Source organism: Acomys minous (assembly GCF_964271855.1).
Source record: "Acomys minous genome assembly, chromosome: 1".
Lineage (NCBI taxonomy): Eukaryota > Metazoa > Chordata > Mammalia > Rodentia > Muridae > Acomys > Acomys minous.
The window spans coordinates 154,758,049-154,780,447 of record NC_140483.1 but is presented as its reverse complement, the minus strand read 5'-3'; the positions used below and the strand labels follow the sequence as shown (position 1 = coordinate 154,780,447).

Here is a 22,399-nt window from a genome sequence, read left to right as displayed (position 1 = left end):
TTACATGGATGCAGTGTCATGGTGTTGGACATGTTAGTGCATTGCACTGTGTCCATTCATCCATGTACAAATGGGTTTTTTCACGGCATTGTTTCTTTGGAGACTTTTTCTGTTAAGTAGTTAAGAAGGCATGTTCCTCAAAGTTAGGCAGGTCTCATGTTCAACCTCAGCTTAACACCTGCTGGCTGTATGATCTTAGGGGCAGCAATTGAACCTCCAAAGCTTGTTTTCTCACTTGAGAAGTGACGGCAGTGCTAACAGTCATGAGAGTAAACAAACGGGTAGAATGCTTAACCGTGCTACCTGAAAAATGTGCTTAGTAGGTGATAGCTTCCATTCTCCTTTAATAGATCTGATTCTTTTTTTCTATTATTTAGGGGTCTTGCCCAACTCCAGATAGGCCAGCTTTTAGTGTGTGTGTGTGTGTGTGTGTGTGTGTGTGTGTGTGTGTGTGTGTGTAAAGAGAGAGAGAGAGAGAGAGAGAGAGAGAGAGAGAGAGAGAGAGAGAGAGAGAAAGAGAGAGAGGTTAGAACTTTCAAGAGAAAGTTCTCTCCTCCCTCCATGTGGTTTCCCAGAAATCTCAAATTCAGGTCATCAGTTTTAGTGGCAAATTCCCTTACCTTGTGAGCTGTCTTTCTGGTTCACTATGACAGTTATTTAGAAGGAATATTCTAGATTGTCTATGTGTTGTATGTGAGTTTATGTGTTTGTGTGTATGTTCATGTGCTTTTTGCCTTATGAGCTTTTCCCAATTCTGATTTCTCTAGAGTTTAGAGGACGGACTACTGGGCATGAAGAAAGGCGGAAAGCGGTTGATTATTATTCCTTCAGCCTGTGCTGTTGGCTCTGAAGGAGTAATAGGCTGGACTCAGCCAGCCGACTCCATCCTGGTATTTGAGGTGGAAGTTAGGCGGGTAAGTGAAGCTGCCCTGTGTTGTACTTATAAATCAGATTCTGAAAAGTGCTTGCCTTCAGGCATGCTGTCTGTAATGACCACACATATTTGTATACATAATCATACTTCTGTGTGTGTGTGTGTGTGTGTGTGTGTGTGTGTGTGTGTATGTGTACATGTGTGTGGTTTTTACCCACTTAGTGGCCTTCTTGGCCCAAGAGTGCACCTTCCCCCCCTTCCCCCCCCCCAAGGCAGGGTCTTTCTCTGTTAGCCTTAGCTGTCCTGGAGTAGCTCTGTAGACCAGGCTGGCCTCAAACTCACAGCAATCCACCTGCTTCTGTCTCCCAAGTGCTGGGATGAAAGGCGTGTGCCACCACACCCAGCTTTTAAGAGTACATCTTTTATCCAATAATTTAACTTACAGGAATTTATACTAGAAATATGTAAGATTATGTGCAAAGATGTAGACATAGAGCTATTTATTAAAGCATTATTTGTGATAGAAATAAGCCATCTAATTATGTGAAATAGGTTTTTATAATAGCATCCATGTTTATGAGTTCTGTTCAGAAATTCTTTGGAGATTTTACCTTGTAGACCATAGCAGGAAAGAGCATGACCTTGAAGTTAGACGCACTCTTCAGTAACTGAGAACAGTGAAGATACATTTCTGATGTAGAAGTACATTAATGTATAAGCAAGTAAGCAGAACAGCCCCATTGTAAAAGTGCACATGCTTGTTCACACACACAGATGATAATGGTAGCGGAATTTCCTTTATTCCACCCTAGGTGAAGTTTGCCAGAGATTCTGGCTCTGATGGCCATAGTGTGAGCTCCCGGGATTCTGCAGCCCCCTCCCCCATACCCACTGCTGACAGCCTCCCAGCTGATCCTGTTGTGACACCACCCATAACACTGCCTCTCAAATCTGGGTAAGACACTAGGGCCGTGGCAAGCTCTAGGAGTCTTCCACATGGTTCCTGAGATGTAGTTTAAAACTACAATCGATTTTAAGTAATCGGGGAAAACAAAGACAGGAGCAGGAAAATGTGTATCAGTCTTCTAATAGTGGATTATTAACTGTGAAATGGTCATAAGAATACCTGCAAAACTCAGGAAGGAAGCTGAGCAGAGGGCAAAGAGTGTGAATGCAGAATGCAGGTCTCCGAGACAGCAGAGCGAATCTGAATGAAAGATTGTTCCGCTTTGGTGGTTCAAGGACTATACAAATAAAGAGGGGTTAAAATTCAGTTTTAGCTATTCAATTGGATGTTTCAAAAACAATGTTTTAAGGCCAGTGTAATTTGGGCTTGTGATTATAGATTTTGCATTATCTCAGATGTTTTATTTGATTTCAGGGAGCCGGCTCTTCGTTCCAAATCTAACTCTCTCAGTGAACAGCTTACTGTAAATACGGTAAGTATGATTCTGTACCCCTAAGCCCTGGAATGCTTGTTTCATGTGCCTAGCACGTGGTTGAGAGCCACTGATGTAGGATAGAAATTAGTTGTTCGTATATTCACTTATTTTCCTTGGAAATTAGTAGAAATTAGCTTGAACTTTTACATCCATAGATCTGAATTAAAGGCATGTGGCCCGTAGAAAATGATCTAACTTTTATAATCCTCAGATTCTTCAATATTACGGCAAAAATAATTTTCACAGCCCCATTAACAATTCCTGTGAGGATTAAAGATATTCATAAAGCTCTAAGCGCAGAGCCTGTGTCAAGTTGTTTAGTGAGCAGGAAAGTGCACTTCCATCTTAGAGATGCCATTTATTGCAACAGGAATGGGTTAGGGGTTCATCCTTGGCTTTCTCTGTTACTTATTCTGTATGACCTTGAAGAACTTACTCTCTAAACAGGTTTATTTCTTCATCTGTAAATTGTCATAAGGAAATGAGCACTTACTAAGTTTTCATATTATAACAGTTAGCATATTATAAATGCTTAAGAAGCACTGTTCACATTATAATTGGTGCTAATATAATTTTATGTTGTGTGTATTTTATCTCAAAAACAAAATACTACCAATCTCCCCCGCTATCAAAGGTGTGTGTGGGAGAGGGATTGGAGAGCACTCATTTACCTGAAAGGGTAGACATCTTGTACTTTCAAACTCTCAGAGGGATTGAGGCTTCTTCATCCACCGACTGTCTCTGAGCAGGTCACTGATTTTCTGTTTCCCCAGTGGTCAGAGGAGAGGACCAACTGCTATTTCAGTAAAGTTTGGGTTAGACTGCTTTTAGGAAGGTTATAAAAGATAGTTTGCTGCTGCACTACTTGGTCCATGCAGGCTCTGAGTGTGCTGCAGGTGGACCAGAGAGTAGACAATGAACTTCAAGCTCAGCAAGGCCTCCCCCACTGCTGGGGACAGTAAGTGATGGGTGAAGCCAGGCCCTTCCTCCAGCCCTGTGCACATTCAGCCACAACAGGAGGCACTGCATAGGCAATTGGCCTGATGTGGGTAAAAACTCTTCTAAACCCAGGAAGATAAACCAAGTGTGCATTTGCACTCTCATTTTACATTGGGGACCTTGGTTTAAAAGAGACCGTGCATATGAAAGCAGTCCACTCCAATCTACAAGGACTGAATTTTTACTGTTGATATTATTAATTGTATGCTTCTATACATGACGTCTTTAATTCTGACTTCCTTTTGGGGGGCGTTGTAGGGATTGCGTGTGAGCTGAATGTGCACAGGACACCTTTCTTGTCATTACTTCCTCAGTATTGTATTTACATAGTATTTACATTGTAGTTGGTTTCATAAATAATTCTTGAGTTCTAGAAGAAATGGCTTCCAATAAGTAATAAAAGAATTAAAAGTTTTAGCACAAGGCAAAGAAGTGCACCTGTTTGAAAGCAATAAGCCTCAGCCACAGTGATGTTTGTACCTTCTCTTTAGAGTCCTGATACAGTCAAGGCCAGGCTGATCTCTCGGATGGCTAAAATGGGCCAGCCCATGCTGCCCATTCTTCCACCACAGCTGGATTCCAACGACTCAGAAACCGAAGTATGTCCCCTTCACTATGGTAAAAAGTGTGGTGTGGGTACCGCCGTCTTCTGTTTCTTTGGTTCAAATAAGTGCCTTTGCTGCTTCTAGCCCAGAGCCACTATTTGAGATCAATGTGGTACATGCCCTTTACTGTGACTAGCCCATCCCCGAATGGAGGTGAGTCCTCCACATCTGACCAAGCACTTGACTCATTAAAAGTGATTTCATACATCAGACACAAGAACTAGACCAAGAGTTTGGTTAGTGTTCGTGTACTGGGATCTGGAATCTACATTGTTTATACTCTTTAGCTGCCTGGAAGTAATAAATCTGATTTGATTCATGTTGTGAACAAAAAATTCAATCTTCAGGCAAGAAGATTTGCAGCCCATAGCAGGTACTCTATTCTTTTTTTTTTTTTTTTTTTTTTTTTAGTTTCCTTTATTCTTTAAAATTTTTACTTAATTATTTTTTATGCATATGGGTGTTTTGTCTGCATACATGTCTACAGGTGCTCAATTCTTTTTCCTTTGAGACTGAGTCTCTCACCATGTTGCCTAGGCTCATAAATCCTGGGTTCAAGTGATTTCCTACCTCAGCCTCCCTCGCGTATAGCACTATAGGCACATGCTACTGCTTTGACTTCCATTCATGTTTGCTGATTGAGTGTTTAAATCAATTTTGGAAATACTGGTCTTTATACTGATGCTGTTTAAATATCAAGCTGTTAAATTTTATGACTTTATATATGATGTTTTTCCATGTTGGTTTAAGAATTTTATTGAAATCAAATCTGCCATTCCCCCTTCCTAGAACCACAGCAAGCACATAGTCACAGGAACCATGCATCAAGACTTCCTGGTCTTACATGAAACAGGAATGCAGTGCTTTGCTTAGAGTTACAGCATTTGTTTTATGAACTTTTAAAAATATTTTAAGAATGACCAGGCGTGGTGGCACACGCCTTTAATCCCAGCACTCGGTAGGCAGAGGCAGACAGATTGCTGTGAGTTCAAGGCCAGCCTGGTCTACAGAGCAAGTTCTAGGACAGCCAAGGCTACACAGAGAAACCCTGTTTAAAAAAAAAAAAGCCCAAACACCAAGCAACAACAACAAAAGAATTAGGGCAAACATCCAAGATGGACATTACCAAAGCTAGCTTGCTTGTGGGGTGCAGTGACTCCTACTCTGCCCACTGTCTGCGGCTGCTGTAAGGTGGCTTCTCTGAGGTCTGTGAAATTGCTTGGCGGAAAAGGAGAGGCTGGGCTGTTGCTGACTTTCCTTGTAAGAGATTAGATCAGTCGGGTATTGGTGTGTTTGTCTTGTAAAACTGTCAGTTAGCTGCTTGAAATGATAAAACACTAACAGTTAGAACATCTGTAGAAATTAACTAATTATTTGATGTGATTTATAGGAATAAGGGCTCTTCCTCTCTTGCATAATTGAGTGCTTCCTTCATACAACTCATGTCCCTGACTCCTGGCTCCCTGCCTGCCTTTCCTTCCTCTTTCTTAACTTGTAGTCCTGTCTTGCGAGCAGAGTGAGAGACAGCCTCCGTCTTCAGCTAAAGCCCTACACATAGTGACCAACTCTTGTGTTTCTTTCAGGATGCAACTGTTCTGCGAGGAGCTGGGCAGTCCCTGGTGACACAGTCGGTCCAGTCTTCTCTTCAGCCAGCCCATCCGGTGTTACCACAAATGGCCTCACAGAGTAAGAAAGGGACCTCTCAGTGTTCCTTAGATTATTGGCCTGCTTTGTTAGTGCTGGGGTGGGCTAGGCTTGTTGGTTTGTCCTCGAATAGAATACTTTTGGACTCAGATGTGTTCAGCCTGTTTGTTGTGATTTCTGCTGTGTTGCAATGTCCCCTTCGGAAGGGAAGTCTGTGCTCAGCGGTTGAGACATTGTATGTGTTATTTGCACTTGTCAGCTGACGGGATCTGAGTCACATGCATGAGGGAACATTGTTTCCATCCATGCTGTGGCCCTGTTTTGGGATGAATGGAGGAAAGTGGTCTGGTTAAAGCCGGGCAAAGTCAGCACACTCCTGACTTAGGAGTGTGAAGGAAAGTTTCTGCAAGGCTGACTGACTGATAGGAGTGCCCCTGATTGTGGAGACGCAGAGACCCAGCAGGCTCAGAGAACAACTGTAATTCATCTTGTGCTATCTGTAGCACCCATAGTAGCCATTCATTGCCCTGTATGTGCTGCATGTGACTTAACATCTCTGTCACTATTAGATAAATCTTTGGAATGTATAGAATACTGGCCTTCACTAGCTAAGGATGTGCTCGGATAGCATCTGAGGTCTGAAACTGAGACCTTTTGCCTTTCTGGAACCTACCTAGTATATTTTAAAAGTGTCTAGATGTGTGAGAATGCCATGAAACTGCTAACTGTGTAGGAACGTAGAATTTGGAGTAATCTGACTTTGTGTTCCTAGCCCATGGTCAAATATATTTGGTTCCAAAATAAATTATCTCTTATCTCCTTTGAGGTGAGAATTGTTCTTTTTTTGCATTGACTCAAGAAGCAAGCAGAGATAACAGTAAAATACATTGATATTTATCTTAGCACCTCAGCCATCTGCTTCTGGGCTCCAAACACCGTCTGCTGCCTTGATGCAAGTTGCACCCCTTGATTCCCACTCAGCTGTATCTGGAAATGCTCAGAACTTCCAGGTAACTATTTTTTAATTAATTAATTTCTTATAGTCTTGACTCACCTGGCATACTATCTATTTATCCATCTCTCTGTCTATCTATCTATCTATCTATCTATCTATCTATCTATCTATTTATCTATGTGTGAATATATATACATATATGAATATGTATGTGTGTATATGTGTATACACACACACACACACACACACACACACACACACACTCTTACATTTTCTTTTCCAGCACTTGTTTCTTCTTCCATGTCTGGCTGGTGAATCTTTGCACTACAGATTCCTTCCCAGAGTTCCTATCTCTGCCAGAAGCCCTGCCATCCTCTCTTGCCTCAGCTCTTGTTGGTTCAGCTCTTTATTAAACCAATCATAAGGTGTTGGAGGGAGTGTTTCCAAAATATGATGCCAGGTGCTGAGCAATTAGAATAATAAAACCAAAGCCTGTAATCAGATCTCTGCCATTACAGAAATCAGCATTTGACTATCAAAGGCAATCTTTATACATTGCACAAAAGATCACCCCAGCACTCTCCCGCCTTTAGTCCAATAAGAGAATCTTTCTCTAACATCAATAAACTATATACAATAAGAACAGTTATAAGAACTATCAGGTAAGCATTACGTTCACAATGTCCAGTCTGTTTGTACTTGACAACCTTGGAGAAAATACTCTATTATTTATCCTATCCTGGTGAGTCCAAAGTTCTGTACCTATATCCTTTCTATCCTACCTTGCTCTTATCAACCTAAAAATACCTTTTTAGACCTAAAACATTTTTTTTTGTTTTTTGTTTTTTTGGTTTTTCGAGACAAGGTTTCTCTGTGTAGCCTTGGCTGTCCAGGACTAACTCTGTAGACCAGGCTAGACTTGAACTTACAGGGATCCACCTGCCTCTGCCTCCCAAGTGCTGGGATTAAAGGCATGTGCCACCACCGCCCAGCTCTAAAACATTTTTTTAATCCTAAACAACTTAAACTTTTATGTCTCTCAACCTTATAAATTTTACATCTCTTTTATGAGTTTGTTTGTTTGTTTTCTGAATGCTAACAAGGAAAATTGTAAGACTAACTTTCTATCTAGTCTTCAACCCCATCAGAGACCTGAGAAGGGAAAATATCTCCTGAGTAAACAGGAAATGCAGAGCAGGCAGCTTCCAAAACTGTAGAAATGACAGAGACTGCTGGCTACAACCATATGGCCTTGCCGTGCCTGCCCAGCTCCCAAATGATAACATAGACACTTATCATATTTATTATTAGCTTTGGGCAGATTCTGAGCAAATATTGGCTTGGACTGTCCTGCCATTTGGCCCTTTACCTTTCTTTTCATTCTTAGTCTTTTAGTCCTCGCTTCTTTACAAGTGTCTGGCTGGGGACTTCTGCATCTCCGGTTCTCACCTGAGACCCCCTCTCTCTGCCCAGAAGTCCTCCCTCAGCTACAGGCCATTCAGCTCTTTATCTGACCAATCAGAAGGTGATGGAGAACAGTGCTTATAACATACTGAGACAGGAGATGCTCATAATAATGACAATATCAACGTCGCATTGTAGTCAGATCTCTGTCAGCACAGAAATCAGCATTTGAATAATACAAAGATAGTCTATACACAGTGCACACAAAATCATTCCAACAGCCTGCTGCCTGGACAGTCACCCTAGAGTCCTCTGCAATGTTGGAGCATGCATCTCTTCAGTCTACTACTGGCTCAGAATATCTGACAGACTTTTCTGTGAAGCCAGAATTATAAAGGATTGGCCTACCTTGTCTTGGCAAAATTTGAAAGCCAACTTCCTCTCTGTCTTGCTTGTCCACAGCTTGGACCACATGCTGTCAGCATTTGAGCAAGGCAGTTTTTTGCCTGGTAGCTAACTTTGTCACATTTGAAGCAAACTCCATGTGGATGTTCTTTGATGCCCAGCATCTTCTTTGAAGTAGTACGGTGCTGCCAGAAGCAGGCATGCCTCATTGTCAAAAAAAAAAAAAAAGCCTTTCTTTTATTATTAAAACATCTTTAAATTACATATTCTGTAGATCCCTGATGTGTTTGAAGACTATAGTATATCTGAGTAAGCAAACGTTGCTTGTTTCAAGCTATTTACTATCTACTTACGTGTGAAAACATCAACAGGAATCTAAATAAAGCTTATTTCTGTGATTAACCAAACTAGCTTCTAACAAGACTGCAAGTTTGATTGTCTAACTACTAACTTGCATTTCTTAATTATCATAAAGAGTTTGTAATAGTAGCTTTCAAAAGGACTAGAACCTCACATTGCATTTTTAAATGAGTTGCATAGGTACACTACCTTAAACAAAAGTTGAAACATATAAACGGTATGTTGTAGTAAGAATAACCTTATATTTTTATCAATATATAAAAATATATATCAGCCAGGTGTAGTGGTGCACGCCTATAATCACAGCACTTGGGAGGCAGAGGCAGGTGGATTGCTGTGAGTTCTAGGCCAGTCTAGCCTGCAAAGCTAGTCCAGGACAGCCAAAGAGAAACCCTGTCTCAAAAAACCAATAAAACAAAAACAAAAACAAAAAATCTGTAACAATGTAAAATATGTGGCTTGTTAGCCGGGCGTGGCGGTACACACCTTTAATCCCAGCACTCAGGAGGCAGAGGCAGGTGGATCGCTGTGAGTTCGAGGCCAGCCTGGTCTACAAAGCAAGTCCAGGACAGCCAAGATAGCATAGAGAAACCCTGTCTTGAAAAACAATAAATAAATAAATAAGTTAATTTTTAAAAATTGGCTTGTTGATGCTCTTTAAAAGTAGATTGAATAATCTACCCTTTTATCCTATTATTTTTCTATATCCTCCTTTTCTTCTTTTCATCCCTTCTTTCCACCCCCTTTTTCCCTAGTAGTAGATAAGAAAGAAAGGAGAATAGAGGAAAGAAAAAGAAATTCCTGAATCTAACCTTCTTTGTCTTCTCCCTGACCAAGACTTGCACCTACCCACCCCCAGTGATGACAAACATCCATCACCCATCGAATAGCCAAAAACCACCCACTCCACCCTCTTGGGAATAGGGTGTCATTCTCTTAAGATTGCTTCCTGCTGTCTGAATGGGAAGGCATCTTTTGGGGGCCCTAAGAAAATTGGAATATTGGCCAAGTTTGGGAAATAAGCTGAGTTTTCTACTGGGAAAGAATGTCTCTCCTTAAATGACAGCTGATAGTTATTGAGCATTTGCCTTCTGCTAGGAACTTAATTTGCCAGTTGTTAGGAGCTTTGCTGTATTGCTTCATTTAACTCATATAGCAAATCCCTATAATAAAGCAATACATCTTTTCTTTTTTCCAGCTCAGAAAAATGAGATCTCCTGGCCACCTAGATAAGCATTAGGATTTAGAAGTGTGCTAGACATGGTAGCATATACTTGTAATTCCAGCATGAAGGAACTAGAAAGAGAAAGATCAAGAATGCAAGGGCATTCCCAGCTTTAGAGTGATTTTGAGGTCAGCCTGAGCTGCATGAAACCATGTTTGAAAACACACACAAACAAAACAGAATCTGAGGGTGAGCAATGGATGGCTCAGCTGGTAAGAACCCACCATATTTGGTGGTTAGAAACGTCCCTCCCCCCATACTCGTACACTCCCACACATCGACACACGTGGATACAGTTGTTGTTGTTTAACTTCTAAATTAAAAAAGAACCTAGCAGGGGCGAGACATTATGAGGAATCCAGGAAGCTGGCTGGTTTAGTTTGGAATTTTGAAAAACATCTTTTTTTTTCTCTTCAAAAGAAACTAAACAGAATTTGCTTAGTTTTAAGTTTTTTTAAAAAATAGGCCTTATAGTAGGAAGTAAATTCCCACTTCATTAAATCATATTGCCAGAGGACTGGGTAGTGAGCCAAGATTCCTGTTCCTCAGGTTTTGGGTAGGACTGGAGTGACCAGGTACCATCAAGTCCTGTAGCCAACTACCTAACTCTGATCTTATCATTTCCAGCTTTAGTAACTTTAAGCGTCCTCTCTTTTTATCTGCTTTATTCTATCATAGGAAACTAAGCAAGTGACATCACTTTCTCAGCCCTATGCAGGTGTGCAAGCCTACGCATATCCCCAGGCATCCTCAGTTACCTCGCAGCTACAGCCTGTTCGGCCCTTGTACCCAGCGCCACTGTCCCAGGCTCCCCACTTCCAAGGTATAACTTTCTCCTTCCAGCTGGGCTCTCCTCCCTCACATTCTGTTTTCATTTTTCCTTCAACAGCTCTCTACCCTTTCTTTCTTTCTTTTCATTGTTTGTTTTAGCAGCTTGAGATGTAATTTATATAACATAACTTAAACATAATTCAAAGGCAGCATCTATGTGGGCATACATATAAATGTGCAGTTATTTGCACCTGTGTACATGTACATGGAGGCCAGAGCAGGACATTGGATGTCTTCCTCTATTGGTCTGCAGCTTGTTGTTTTGAGACTAGGTCTCTCAACTACTTTGGGTAGACCAGCTACCCAGGGAGATTTCAGGACCCACCTGTGTCTATCCCACAGTGCTGGCGTTACTGGTGTGCACAGCTGCACTCTTTTGATAATTGTTTTTAGGTCAGTCCTGGGATTCACAGTCAGCTCAGTGATCTGAGGAGCAAACACCTTCACTGGCTGAGCTTCCCAGAACCCTGGGGTTTTTGTTTTTGTTTTTTAAGGAAACATTCAGATTCGTGCATCTATCACAACAGTCCATTTTTAGAACATTTGCATCTCTCCCAAAGGCCGTTTGTGCCCATGTTCTAGGTCTCTTTCCTTCCCTGCTCTCCTACCATCCCTTTAAGTTCTTCTGTTAGAGTGACAAGGGCTTTTAGCAGGTAATGAAAGAGCAAACACTGGCGGGAATTGGGAGGAAGCAGGTGGAGTGCATTGAGTGACTCAGATGAAAACCATTTTGTTAAAAGTGTAAATTACAAAATCAATTCACTTTAGTAAAAATGTCAAGCAATACAAAATGGGATAAAGTGCCCCCTCTGTAATTAACCTGCTCGTAGGAGAGCGTCTCTCACAGGTGCTTGGGTGACTTTGTGTGTCTTTTATGCACTTGAGCAAGTGTAGGTGTCTTTTGTAAACAACACTTTAAAATGTTGATGCAGGTGCTGCTTTCCTGCCGTGGTGTCCTTTGCAGCCTGTCTTTTGCTTGGTAATCTCTTTGGTAAGAGGAGGCAATTATATCCAACAGCCTAACTTGCAGGTCTGCTGTGGGAAGAGCTTCCTAGATGCAGCCTTTGTCTGGAGCCCTGACCCCTCTCCATCTTTGAAACATTTTGTATCCCTCCAGTCAGACATTTCCTCTAGCTCACCCACCTCTCCAGCCACTGTTCCCATAGACACAACCGCATATTTTCATCACCAAAAGGTTAATACTATTTTTAAGGTGCTACTTTTGTACCTTGTACATGCTCTTTTTTCTACACTTGAAATCATCCCCTTTTAAAAAAATGTTTTTGAGACAGCATCTCATGTAGCTGATCTGAACCCTGAATCTTCTGTGTGCCTTGTGAGTTACAGTCATGTGCTACTATGTCCATATTGCATTTAAAGTACTCTATTGTAATGATTTGTTTATATGTCAGATTCCCAGATGTAGCCCACTAAGAGCTGGAGCCGTATTTAATTCATGACTGTATTCTTGGTGCCTTTTCAATACCTAGCATGTAGTTGAGTGAATGGGGAAAATGTAAGTGTCAGGATTATAGTAGTCCAAAACGGGTGCACTTGGACCAGATCCTAGGTCTTGAAGCATTTTGCGTAATATAACTTAATTATTATTAGCTTGGGAGCATTTTGTCTCTATTCCCTTTTCTGTGTCTTCTCACAACAGTGTGACATCACCTATCATATTTCCTCATACATGATCCTTTCTTTCCTCTGCTAAAACTGCCCTTGACATTTCCACACATGGTTTTCTCTTTCCAGGTTTATAAATTCCTTTTCATGTTTTTTTAGGATCAGGTGACATGATGTCTTTTCTCATGACTGAAGCCCGGCAACACAACACTGAAATTCGAATGGCAGTCAACAAAGTCGCTGATAAAATGGATCATCTCATGACTAAGGTGACTGAGTCAGAGTTAATGCTCTGTTAAACATGGTGCAGTTGGCCCAGGGATGGCTTAGCAGGTAAAAGCACTTGCTGAACAAGCCCAGCGACCTGAGTCCTGAAATTCATAGAAGGGAGAACTGACTCCTGCTACTTTTACTCTGACATTCTGCGGATGTGCCATGGTACTGGTGCATATGCCCCGTACTCACACATACCATTTGTACACATGATAGTAGACTATTTTGAATAAATAGCTATGGGTATACTGAAGACACATTGTTTATATGTATGAAGTTGTAATAGAGAAACAATCGAGGGCTGAAGTGACAGTTCTGTGATTACGAGTACTTGCTGTCCTTGCAGAGGACCCAGATTGTCCCCAGCCCCCACACGGTGGCTGACAATCATTCATAACTTCAGTTCCAGGAGACTTGATGCCCTCTTCTCATCTCTGATGCACCAGGCACACACATGGTGCACATACATCCTTGCAGGCAAAGCACTCAAGACACATAAGATAAAATAAAGAAGTCTAAAAGCATTTTAAAATCTTTACAAAGAGATAATACATTAAAATGTTAAAGGGGCAGGAAATGGCAGTAAGTAGGCTGTAAATAGGAGCGGCCACCGCTGTAAGAAGACGACGCCTTGGTCTCCCATGTTCACAGTGCTTAGTTGCTTCCCTAGAAGAGTGATTGTCTTTGGGATCAAGTTAGCAGGAGAAAGCGAATTTACATTTAGATATTATCTCAAAGTTTTTAGCTCCCTCAAAATAAGTGATTGGTTCTTGGTGAATTCTGTTTCTCCACTTAAACATGTCCACAGGGTCTTTCTGGCTTCCCTTTGGCAGGTTGAAGAGTTACAGAAGCATAGCTCTGGCAATTCCATGCTTCTTCCTAGCATGTCTGTCACAATGGAAACAAGCATGGTTATGAGCAACATCCAGCGAATCATTCAGGTGAGGAAGATGGAGAGGCTGGCACGGCCTGCAGGGCTTGTCCATGCTCCCTCCTCAGATGTGCCACCCTTTAAAATCTGTGCATGTGTTGAAAACTACAGTTGGGAAAACCCTAATGGCCTAATTTGGTTCTGTGACTTATACTTTCATTTTAGTTATTTTCCTTGTTGCTGTGGTCAACTACCTGACAAGAAACAACTCCAGGAAGCAAGGTTTACTTTGCTTCCTAGTTTGACAGCATACAGCCCATTGGGGCAGGTAGGAGTGGTAGCAGAGGATGAAGCAACTGGCCTTATTGAGCAGGGAGCCAACAGGAAGTGGAGCTTGGCTAGGAACCCTTTAGAACCACCCCCAGTGACCCACTTTCTCTAACTGGACCCCATCTCCAGTCCACCTCACGCTGAGGATCAGGTATCCAAACACATGAGCCCATGGGTGACATTTCTCATTGGAACCATAAGTATCTCTATTATACTATACACTGTACTGAGCTGTATTATACTGTATTCTACATGTCTATATGACTTACACTGTGTGTAGTCAAAAGCATCATTACTTTCTAGCCCTATTTTGAACTCTCACTTCACTTTATGCTATCTCAGTCCTCAGCCTATCTGGCGTAGTGATTAGAATCCATCCGGTATAATTTGACTTGTTACTTTAACAGTTACATCTGTGGGGAAATAAGTCTTAGTGTTTGTTTCAGAATGTGTTCCCAGAGCCACCCATGGATTTAAGATATTGTGTTGTAGAGTTTGGGGATACAGTCTTTATGGCAGGGAAGGCATGGCAGCAGAGCATGAGGCGGGTGGTCACATTGCAGCTGCAGCCAGGAAGCAGAGGGTGGATAGGAAATGGAACTTTCAAGACACTGGGCACTTTTAGGACACTTACCTCCATGCTGTGTATTGGATTTAGGAAAATGAGAGACTGAAGCAGGAGCTCCTTGAGAAAAGCAGTCGGATAGAAGAGCAGAATGACAAGATTAGTGAGCTCATTGAACGAAATCAGAGGTAACGGCAGGGGCAAGGCTGGCTAGGGTGGACAGGGGGGTTAATGTATATTTGTCCACCATGAGACACATTTCTTGAGGGCAGTATATTAATCACAGTTCTCTTCTATGTTTCGTTTTGTTTTTTGAACCCGAGGACCTTGCACAGACTAAGTACAGAATACCTTGGAGCTGTATCCCATTTCCCACCTACGCTTTTCAACCATGTCTCTTTCTGCTCATTGTGTGAATTACTTGTTCTACCTTCAGTAGAAAAGCTGAGGTGGCTGTGGTTGGTATAAGATCCACATGTGTTTGACTTTCAGCTTTGTCCTTTATTTATTGTGTGGCTTTGGGTATTTTCTTTATGTATGCAGGCCTAGCGTTCTCATCTCTGAAAATGGTATTATGTAGAAAGCTGGGTCCACTCTCCTCTTTGCTGTGTGGGCTATTTTATCAACCAGAACTCAACCGCAGCCTCACTAATTTCATAAAGCACAATCATTTGATAGTTTTTAGTGGATGCTTCTGGGCTTTGAGGCAGGGGAGAAAGGTAAACTGATGGTCTCAATTCATTTGAAAATGTTATTTTTCCCCATATTTCTCTTGCCCAGTGGTTTTTTGTTGTTGTTGTTTTGGTTTGGTTTGGTTTTGGTTTTTTCTTGTCTCTTACATGGCAGGATTGGAAAAGTGGCTTCTGATTTTCTCACCCTCTTACAGTCTTCTTACCCCTTTTTCTTTTCTCCCTACCCCCCATTCACACACACCCTGTGAAAGTTTCCCTTCATTATGCAGAGTGAGTAATCTGTGGCCCAGATTGCTATCTCCTTGGTCACTGCAGATAGCATGGTTAATTTCTGCAGGTTTCAGGAAAGCAATGTGCTTTCAGATTGCTTGGCTTTTTAAAGATTATTAAAAATGGATATGGATGTTTGTTTGGCCTTCCGCTTCTTTGCATCATGAGTGTGCAGTGCCCTGGGAGAGCCGAGGCAGTTGGATCCCTTGGAACTGGAGTTACAGGTAGTTGTGAGCCACCATGTGGGTGCTGGGAACTGAACCTGGGTTGTCTTCAAAGACATCAAAGGCTCTTAACCTAGGAGCCATCTCTCCAGCTCCCTTCAGATTGTTTCTGATGAAGGTGTGGAGCAATGTTGTGAGAACTGAGTGGGTTGCCTTGTGCCTGCCATACACTAATGCGTCGTAAATGTTTTCTTTGCCTTTATTTTTGTCTCAGGTATGTGGAGCAGAGTAACCTGATGATGGAGAAGAGGAACAACTCCCTTCAAACAGCCACAGAAAACACACAGGCAAGGGTATTGCATGCTGAACAAGAGAAGGTAAACTAACTGGGCAGAGGAAGGCCCAGGGCGGGATGTGTGGAGCTGAGGGATAGTCCTGCACACGCGCTTCCCAGCTTCTGTGCAGCAGGATGTTGGCCATCTTAGGGAAGAGACCTAGAAACCCTCCAGCAGATTTTCATGTATTAATCATCTCTAGATAGGTTTAAATGTTTTTGCAGTAAGTTGACTTAAAAACAATGATTGAACCAGGAGTGATGTTGCCCACACCAGGCCGGGTCTCCGCCTGTAACTTGTGGATCAGATGTGAGCTCTCAGTCACTGCTCTAATACCATGCCTGTCGCCTACCTGCTACCATGCTCCTACCATGATAATGGGTCAATCCTTTGAAATTTCAAATTAGCCCTCAATCAAGTGCTTTTCCCCCTCTCACTTGCCTTGGTCATGGTGTCTTCACAGCAATAGAATGGAAAGACAGTGGGCTGTCCTCAGGTACCTTACACAGCCCTGTCCTGTTCTGTCACTGTTTCTTTTCATTGCCACTTCATGCGTTGTTTCTTGTGGCTGTCTACTAATGACTTGGCCTGGATCTTCACTGCTCTCCACAAAATATGCCTTACTATCTCTCTTTTCTCTGATTTTATTTTTATTTTTCCTCTCCTTTTCCTTTATTTCCCCTACCCCAGGCCTACTGGGTATCCAAATACACTGTTTATTCTCACTGTTACTGTTCAGGGGTAAAATGATGACTATAACTTATTCTGTAGACCAACGCTGGTTAATCAGTGGTTTAGGTACCTCAGACTCTTGGGAAACTTAATCAGAACTTGATCATCTTTTGAAGCTCACCTGCTGGGCTTCTAATTTAGTTTATGCAGCCAAGATAAAACTTTTCCAACGCTCTCCTTTATTCCAGTACCTACCCAGGTGTAAGAGTAATTTCTTTTGTCATAGTCTCTGGATGTGGCATCTGGATACTTTTGCTTTTGCTTAAAGTTCAACATGTGACCCTCATGTTCAATAGTATGTTGTATGTGCATGTGTTCACAAGTATGTTCCAATAAAACTTTATTCCCCCAAACAAGTAATGGTCTAATTTGCCCATGAATCAGTCATAGTATATCAAGCTCTTACTTAGCTTGATAATCCACTTGTGGTTTTGCGTTTTAAAACTCCACAGGTATCTGGCACTGAGCCTAGCAGGTGTCCTGAGTGCAATAGCCAAACAGCAGGAGTAGAACAGGAGCCAAAGTGCAGCTACCCAAACAGCAGGAGTAGAACAGGAGCCGAAGTGCAGCTACCCTCTGCCTGCTGCCCTCTACAGCCTAGATTGGCTCCCAGCTGATGGCTAGGGTGCCATGTAGTCCACTGATCACCTTTATTTCAGTGAGACTTTTTATGCCTTAACTGTCCCCTGGTAGCTGTTTTTTCTTTCTTTTATTTTTTTTAAAGATTTATTTATTTATTTATTTTATGTATATCAGCGTTTTGCCTGTACGTATATTTGTGTGAGGGTGTTGGATTCCCTGGAATTGGAAATATAGACAGTTGGGAATTGAACCTGGGTCCTCTGGAAGGGCAACCAGAGCTCTCAAACGCTGAGCCGTCCCTCCAGCCCCGGTTGTTGTTTTCCCCCTTGTTTGTTCTTGTAGGTTTTCACTATGTAGCCCAGGCTAGCCTCAGACTCTCCAGCCTCCTGCTCAGCCTTCCAGGTGTTGGAATTACATCTGCTACTGTCTCTGGATGATCTACTTCTTCTTTATGTTTGTTGTTTGAGACAGGGGGTCATTATGTAGTGTTGGGGCTGGGATCATGCAAATAATGAGGGCAAGACAACCCAAGTCAGAAATAAACTAGAAGCAACTTCTATTCACCATGGGGAGTGCATCCAGCAGGCTAGGGATGAAGGTAGACTTGAGAGCTGACACTGCAACCCTGAGGGGAAGGAGTAGGCTCCCTTTAAAGCGTAAAACCACAACCAGATGTCTGGGGCATGATTAAGAAAGAGTTTAGTCCAGGGCGTGGTGGTCGCAGCAGCAGAATATTTATTTAAGTTCAGGATTAATTAATTTTTCAACATAATTGTCTCATTTTTATCTGCTAACTCTGACCTTGCTGTTCTACCTGTAATTGGGGTGAATCTAGGGCAAAGGTCATTCAGCAAAGGGTTACATATCTGAAAATGGGGATAACTCTGGCCCTTCCGTAGTACTGGCTGATCTGAAACTAGCTCTGTAGATCAGGCGGGCCTTGAACTTGAGATGTGTCAGCCTCTCCTTCAAAGTACTGGGTAAAGGTGTGCACCAACTTTAATGTACTTTAATAAAGGGAGATCAACAGTTCCCATCAGGAGGCAGATCTCTGCCTCCAAACACTGCTCAGAAAAGTATGGTTAAGTGCTCAGTGAGTGTTTGGTAAGTGAAACTAAGAATCAGTTTTCTTATGAAGTAATGACTCAAAATGTGCTGTCTTTGCTGATGCTGTTTTCCTGCTTCTAGCATCATTGCTTCCCTGTTTTTGAATCCTTGCTTCATTTCCCAGCTCTCCACGGCAACAGTGGGCATTATTCCAGGGTAGGAATCAGAGTGCTCCCATTACCATGTTGGTTTCCTCTGAGTTCCTTTCCCCTTGGCATGCCGTATCATGACAATATTTTAAATATTGTGATAACATCTATAAACATCTATATGCACACACATCATCACATGTATTCTTTTCCAACTTATAAAAGTTGGATCTGTTCATTCTAGTAAAATAAAAAAATAAACCACAAAACCATAACACATAAAACACCAAAGATAACCATAGTTAATATATTACTGTTGTCTTTGAGTATACATATGTGTTTATGTGAAAGTGTTTCTATGCTTCTGTAGTAGGCCTTTCTAGGCAGTAGGTTCCCGTTGTAGTCCATGCCACTGAGTGTTCTTTTCTTCTTTCTTTCTTTCTTTCTTTCCTCCTTCCTTTCTTTCTTTCTTTGTTCTTTTGGTTTTTGGAGACAGGGTTTCTCTGTGTGTAGCCTTGCCTGTCCTGGACTTGCTTTGTAGACCAAGCTGTCCTCAAACTCACAGAGATCAGCCTGCCTCTGCCTCCCAAGTGATCAAAAGTGAGCGCTACCACTGCCCTACAATTTTGATAGCACACAGGATGAATGTTTCATATTTTTTACTTGCTTAAATCTCTTCAGTGTTTTGTCTTAGTTTTGCATTCTGTTACAACTTAATGCTGCATTGAACAACCTTGAAACAAACTTTTGTCGTCTCCTGTGGTACTTGCTTCTTTGCTTTTGAAACAGTCTTGTTACATAACAAAGAATTGCCTGAAACTCATTATCCTCCTGTCTCAGCCTCCAAAGTGCTGGGATTTCAGCTGTGTACTGCCACATCTGGCTTATGTAGTATTTCCTATGAACATAATTTTGCAACAGAATTCTCTCTGAGCCCTGGACCTTTTCAAAGCTTGATTTTAGCCCAGGACAGGTGGAAGGTATCTTTTTCTCTCTTTCTGTTTACCAATCCCATCATCTTAGAGTTGGGGAGGTTGAATCAGCACTTGGATTTCCTGTCTAAAATGATGTCACCCTGTGTCATTGTTCAGGCCAAGGTGACAGAAGAGTTAGCAGCAGCCACTGCACAGGTCTCTCACCTGCAACTGAAAATGACAGCTCACCAGAAGAAGGAAACAGAGCTGCAGGTGCAGCTGACAGAAAGCTTGAAGGAGACAGATCTTCTCAGGGGCCAGGTCACCAGCCTCCAGGCCAACCTCTCAGGTAAGTTCTCAGAGGAGAATGCCATTGCAACTGCCATTTAAATTTAAGGAGTTAAATGGCTTGCTTCTTGTCAATCCCTTTGGCATAGTGTTCATGGCACTCATGAGGACTGCCCATCAAGGAGGCTGGTGGAAAAAGCACGTGATGGTTTTACATTAACAGAAGACACCCCTCCCCCAATTCAGCTGTAATTCATGAGTCGCACTGTTTCTCTGAGGAAATATTGAGCACATGACTGGTGGGTCCTGCTGTGGTTTCCTCTGGAGAGTGGATTGCAGTACTCCAGCTTGGACTCAAGGCCCAGAGTGCTGCCATAACCAGTCCGGCTGGCTACTCGTCCACCCATTCTGTTGCTCATATCTTGGAATAGCTGTGTTTAGAGTGGTGTAGCCATCACTTGGTGTGCTCGCCATCAGTAGTGATCTCCAGTCCTCTCCAAAATCGGCCACTTTCATAAGTTTCCCCTGCGTTTTCTAGACCACTTGATCTTTCTTTAAAAGCTTTTATCTCAGTGCAATATTCTGATCATCAAAATCACTTTTGATAAACACCATTTATAAGTCTGCTCTTCCCTCTAGAATACAAGTCCCTGAAGGGAGCACAGTGATTTATTCTTTGTCAACGCCTTTCTCCATATGAGAGTTACTTCAGTGCCTGGCACCAGGGAGTGACGAAGACATGCTGCTTAGCCAGCTGGTGAACGCCAGCGTGTCGACTCTTGTCTTGGTATAGAGAAACCAGTGGGCTGGGACAGAGTCAGCAGCAGCAGAATGGCTGGAGGCACACTGCCCTGCCTGGGTCAGAGTTGCTCAGAGTTACTGATAGCATTGGGAAGCTGGGTCCTTGAAGATGCTTCCCTTCTCTTACAGAGCAGTGCTTGGCCCACCTCAAGCAAACATAGTAGACAATTTTAGATTTGAATGTTATGTAGATATCTCAGCTATGATCTTGTAGTTCCTTGTGACAGTTACTTTAAGAGCCAGTTTTCAAACAAGTTTTAGTATACTATAGTAAAAGATAACCCCCACCCCCAACCTTATTTGAGAAAGGATATCTTGAAAGCAAATTCTTGGTCAAATGTCCTATCTACCAAGAAAGCTGAGAGTCTTACCCAGGCAGTGGGAAGGGACCAGAGCTCTACTCAGCAGAGATGCCCCATGTGTTTGTATGGCACAGGAAATAGAGTTATATGAGTGACCAGTGACTATTCAGAGCACATTCTCTCATACTTTGCATATGTGGAAAGAGATGTAGACATAGAGAAGTTACCTTTTTCAGAGTTAGCATGGGTTGATAGCAGAGTCGCTGTAGGGCTTGCCAGTCCATATTGCAGGGTGGAGAGGCTCGCTCATGTGGGAGATTAAAGCATGCAACCTTGAAAGAGCCTCTGGGATGCCACATTGTCCACTGCAGAATTCTGGTCCTACAATCAAGTCTCCCTTCTTCTCTGTCCTAGAGCTCCGAGAAGCCTCTGAGCAAACACAGTCCAAATTCAAAAGTGAAAAGCAGAACCGGAGACAGCTGGAGCTCAAGGTGACATCCCTGGAGGAAGAGTTGACTGACCTGCGAGCTGAGAAGGAGTCGCTGGAAAAGGTGAGTCCCAAAAGCCAAGTTCCTCTTGGAACCAAGTGACCAGGCAGAGCTGATATGTAAACAATCATGTTTTACTTTTAAACTTTTTAATAGTGTGACTGAATTAGAAAAAGTCAAACAATACAGAAAAGTATAAAATTAAAAAGTTGTCTTTAATTCCTTCTTTAATTGTATGGGTTATAAATATCAACCACAAATAATGCATAAACCTTCTAGGTTACTCTTTGCATAAAATATTACAATACCTCTTATATAAACATGCACATAACATTTCTGAACAATAGTGGGCTCATATTTAATGCTTTTAGAAGTGTTGACAAGGCTCTACTCACTCCTCCTGCATAGTAGCCTACTGTGCAGCTGTCCTATGCTGGATCACTGGATACTTATGTTTTCAGTTTTTCATTTCCAACAGCTGTGGCTCTCCTCAGACTGAATAGCTAACTGGTTGGTTGGTTGGTTGATTGGTTAGTTTGGTTTTTTTTGGTAGTGTCCCTCTATGTAGTCCTGGCTGTCCTGGAGCTATGTAGACCAAGGTAGCCTCCAACTGCTGCCTCTGCCTCCTGAGTGCTTGTATTAAAGGTGTGTGCCACCATGCCCAGCAGCTGTGTATTTTTTTAGTAATAAAGCTTTCATATATGTCATGCCTATTTCTATTTCTCCTGTGAATTCTCTTTTTGGAGCCCTTTATACTCGTTCCTATAGAAATATTAAGAGTGCTAATCCTTTTGTTTTGTTTTTTTGAGACAGGGTTTCTCTTGTAGTCCTGGCTGTCCAGGCCTCACTTTGTAGACCAAGCTGTCCTTGAACTCACAGTGATCCGCCTGCCTCTGCCTCCCAGGTACTGGGATTAAAGGTGTGTGCCACCATGCCCAGCTTTGCTAATCCTTTTTTAGCTATACACATTGCTAATATTTTTCCATCTTAATACTTTTTTAAAATTACTCTTTTTTTAAAAAAAAAGACTTAATGTGCATGATGGAATATGCCATTAATCCCAGGATTCTGGAGGCAGGCAGAGGCAGGTGGAGTTCTGTGAGTTTGAGGCCAGCTTGGTTTTACATAATGAATTCCAGGGCCAGACTAAGTTACATAATGAGACCCTGTCTCAAAAAACAAAAATCAAACAAAAAGGCTGTGTGTGATAGAGCATGCCTTTAATC

General features: G+C 42.2%; 1 protein-coding gene across 3 annotated transcripts in view; it reads left to right on the top strand.

Annotated features, from left to right (window-relative positions):
- FKBP15 (FKBP prolyl isomerase family member 15) overlaps nt 1–22,399 on the top strand; it is a 60,431-nt gene that overhangs the window by 25,162 nt on the left and 12,870 nt on the right. For 2 of the 3 annotated variants that reach the window (XM_084803241.1, XM_084803240.1), the window contains exons 9-21: nt 768–914; nt 1,687–1,829; nt 2,256–2,313; nt 3,807–3,914; nt 5,504–5,606; nt 6,468–6,574; nt 10,622–10,736; nt 12,530–12,639; nt 13,477–13,584; nt 14,503–14,597; nt 15,810–15,912; nt 19,472–19,643; nt 21,100–21,236. In XM_084803241.1, the coding sequence (XP_084659367.1) occupies nt 768–914; nt 1,687–1,829; nt 2,256–2,313; nt 3,807–3,914; nt 5,504–5,606; nt 6,468–6,574; nt 10,622–10,736; nt 12,530–12,639; nt 13,477–13,584; nt 14,503–14,597; nt 15,810–15,912; nt 19,472–19,643; nt 21,100–21,236 (1,506 nt within the window). The remainder of the gene's footprint in view (nt 1–767; nt 915–1,686; nt 1,830–2,255; nt 2,314–3,806; nt 3,915–5,503; nt 5,607–6,467; nt 6,575–10,621; nt 10,737–12,529; nt 12,640–13,476; nt 13,585–14,502; nt 14,598–15,809; nt 15,913–19,471; nt 19,644–21,099; nt 21,237–22,399) is intronic. The other variant, XM_084803242.1, reaches the window with a different exon arrangement.